This window comes from Ranitomeya variabilis, chromosome 5 (assembly GCF_051348905.1).
Source record: "Ranitomeya variabilis isolate aRanVar5 chromosome 5, aRanVar5.hap1, whole genome shotgun sequence".
In the NCBI taxonomy this organism is placed as follows: domain Eukaryota; kingdom Metazoa; phylum Chordata; class Amphibia; order Anura; family Dendrobatidae; genus Ranitomeya; species Ranitomeya variabilis.
In genome coordinates this window covers 531,239,400-531,242,886 of record NC_135236.1, presented here as the reverse complement: position 1 = coordinate 531,242,886, position 3,487 = coordinate 531,239,400, and the positions used below count along the sequence as shown (strand labels likewise).

General features: G+C 45.8%; 1 protein-coding gene across 1 annotated transcript; it reads left to right on the top strand.

Moving 5' to 3' along the window:
- Positions 1-422: 422 nt before the first annotated feature.
- Positions 423-3,275, top strand: LOC143775089 (uncharacterized). Its single transcript, XM_077262928.1, has 4 exons — positions 423-1,201; positions 1,369-1,531; positions 2,294-2,565; positions 3,124-3,275. The coding sequence occupies exons 1-4, from the start codon at positions 1,105-1,107 to the stop codon at positions 3,273-3,275; spliced, it is 684 nt and encodes a 227-aa protein (XP_077119043.1). The 5' UTR covers positions 423-1,104.
- Positions 3,276-3,487: the final 212 nt, after the last annotated feature.

Here is a 3,487-nt window from a genome sequence, read left to right as displayed (position 1 = left end):
TTGTAAAACAGCGGTTGTCCGGTAATGTTTATTGCTTAATATCTAGAATGGTATTTATCACCTTTTTCTGATGTATTTCTGTGGTTATATGTCACCAGATGGTGTTGTTTTGGATCATGTCTTGTTGTAATTGTAAAGTATGGCGTTCATTAGTTTGCTATTTTATTGTGCCCTTTTTTTTTCTGTATAAATAAAGGTTGGTTTTTTTTTTTTTTGTTTTTTTTTTAAAATTTGGACATAGGTGTCTATTTTTGCTTAATTTTGTTTGGGTCTATTGTGGATGAAACTTTTTCATACTCTGCATTGTGTTGTATCTTCTATTGTATTCTCTTGCAATGTATGGCGTTGTGGTGTCGCTTGTTGAGTTTGCATTGTCCTATCAGTCAACAGTCCATTGTGGGGTTTTTTTTTGGGGGGGGCTATTTTATTGTATGTGGCATTGTTAGCTTTGGATGTGATTTTTTGCTCATTTTTTCATTGCAGAACAAACTTGCAAGAATGGCGAGTGACTCAGAACATAGCCAATCGGCGCAGGGGAGTGCGGTGAGTAATTATGTCCAGTTGCTTACTATTTGCTGTCATTTGTAGCATTGGCAATAATTTTTGTCTACAATTTTTACAGGCTTCTTCAAGTGAGGGGGAAGGCACTCAGCGGGAGCAGAGAGCTCGGGGCCAAGGTGTGGCGTCAAGACGGCGAGTGAGTATTTTTTTTTTTTTTTTTTACATTTTTTTCTTGACTAGCATCCTGCTGTGAGGAACAGTACATTTGAGGAGCATCCTGCTTTCACTAGGGATAGCTTTTAAGGGCTGCAAGTATTGGGGGAAGGTAACATAAAGTTGAATTCCCTGCACAAAAACATACCTAAATACAGGTGTAGAAACCAGAAATATACATACATCAAATGGCAAAGACAGGACAGGGCAAAGGTACATATCATGACAGGTGCTGGTGGTTGTTAATATTTGCATATTTGTAACCTTAATGTTTTCTAATTTTTCTAGGTTTCACAACGGGACCAAGGAGATAGTGGGATTGATGTGGACCTCCTTATAACCTGCATACAGGAGCGTGGCCCGTTGTGGGACAGCCGTGACCCCCGGCACATGGACCAGGTGGTGTTGAGGCGTTTGTGGGTTGAGGTGGCAAAGTCGCTGTGGGATGGCTTTGAAAGTGCTTCAAGCAGTGACAAAAGCAACTTTGGTGAGTATTGCTGATACGCCGTGCTGATACGCTGCTATGACCCATCATGCCAGGATAAACACAACCGTGTGTGATGCGATCAACGCCTTCAACTTTGCATCGCACACGGTTGTTTTATCCTTTTTAAATGCTAAATATGTAACCTTTTTTTTTCTTTGCATTCACAGTTAAAAAGTTGAGGACCAGATGGCGATCCATGAAGGACCGTTTCAATAAGGGGCTCCGTAATGAGGAGGAGCAAGCTCGGAGTGGTGCTGCTGCGGCCAAGTCTGTGCCCTATAAGTACAACAGGGCATTACAGTTCCTAAGACCGGTCCTTGGCCGCCGACAGTAAGTATTTTGTCCACAAACCATATTGCACAACCACATTGTACATTGCCCAGCCACGTACATTGTGCATCCACATAGTATATTGGCAGGCCACTATATCGCAGCCACATAGTACACGTTCTAGCCACGTATCCACATAGTATATTTCCCAGGCACATAGTGTATTGGCCATCCATGTAGTCAGCGTAGCATATTGGCCATCCACGTAACTTTTTCCCTAGTGGGATGGTATATAGCCCATTAGTAATTTTTTGGGTTAAGCGGGAGTCCTTGTAGTCCATGACAGGTTACGTTCTGAGTCAGGGTAGTTCTGATCGCAGGAATAATGATGACGTCTCGATCACATGATCCTAACGTCATGGCCGTTCCTGCGATCAGATCAGCAAAGTCACTGTGTATATATATATTTTTTTTTTAAGTTTTATCTTGACTTTAAATTTTATACTTTTTTTGCGGCATATGCAGCGTCAATAAAGAGTTTTTGACAAAAAAGTTTTTTACCGACGACAGTGGTATGCGGTCAAAAGGCTTTGGCAGCGGGAATGAGCAGTCATTTTCTGCCGTTGGTATGTCCATGATTGTTATCGTCAGCCATAACGGTCAGCTGGCGATAACAATCAGCAATTTATTATAGGCCACACAGACTGAGAGACAGAGGATTGTAATGTATTGTTGTGTCATGTAATGTTAATTTTATTACAGGAGTTGGCGTATGTGATAGGTTTTTAATTGAAGACTAATTTTTCCCTTATCTTTTCACAGAACACACAGCAGCACCCTCGAGCGAGCTCGCCCCTCAGGAGCGGAACTTCATGAATCGCCATCTGACCCGTCACAGCCCTCCCACAGCGACAGCAGGCTTGCACCACCATCTGGAGAACCGGCAGCCGGTCCATCAGGTGTTCCCCTGCCCGAGGCCTCTGGCGCTCCTTCGTTCGGGAATTCCCGACAGCGCCAGCGGGCCTCGGACAGGCCAACCATGCCCGAATTTTTGCATTTGAGCACGGTCTTCCAGAACTGTTTCAAGGCATTGGGCGATAGAATGGACACTGCTCTGTCCAATATCGACCGGCGCCTTGAAAATATGGAATCCGAGCTCTCGAGGCCGGCAAAACATTTTTTTAGTGCCATTGCTAAGGGCATGGTGGAACACCTTACGCCGGAACTCCAGATTTCGGTAATGCAGGCCTGCAACACTGCCTACGTGAGGGCTCTGCAGCAGGCTCGGGTCATGCAGTCAGCGACAATGCCCGTAGTGCCGTCGCTGGCTAGCATGACTCCGACTCCTGCTGCAGAGCCACTCCAGCCACCCCACCGGGGTCCACGTGCGGAGCGACGCCACCACAGGCACCATAATATTGTACCACCGACTCCTGCTCCTGCCAGGTCCTCATCCTCCCATAGCCGTCATCATGCTGTGGGAGCTGCCGCGGGAGAGCAAAGAAAGCGAAAAAGAAGGAGGACACACACTGAGGCTCTGGCTGCTCCAAGCCAGACACCAACTTCGCGGCAGGGGTCGAGCCGCAGCAGGAGCAGCCAGGGCTATTCAAGAACCAGGGCAAGACTGGTTTTGCCTCCTCCTTCCCCTACAGAGGTGGCGGTTTCGTCGCCAGTGTACCCTGAGGAGGGATTGGAACTACCATCAAGCCTATTGGACTCTGGCTCATCATCCTCCGCTTCCTCTCCCCATTCCCAACCAGAGACTTACCACTCCCCCATGGTGGCTGAGGTTGATACCCCCTAAGTTTATTTCCCCTTTTTTTTTCTGTTTCCCCCCAATAAAAATTGTTCTTTTTAAAACAACAATATTTGTTCTTATTTTCCAGTATACTTCTCGGCAATTCACGCCGTGCGCCGTCTACACATATTTTGTGCTTCAAACACCTCATATATGCAATGTCAGACAGTATTTTTACAATTTTTATTTTGCCTTTTTTTGGGTGTCTCTCATTGCTG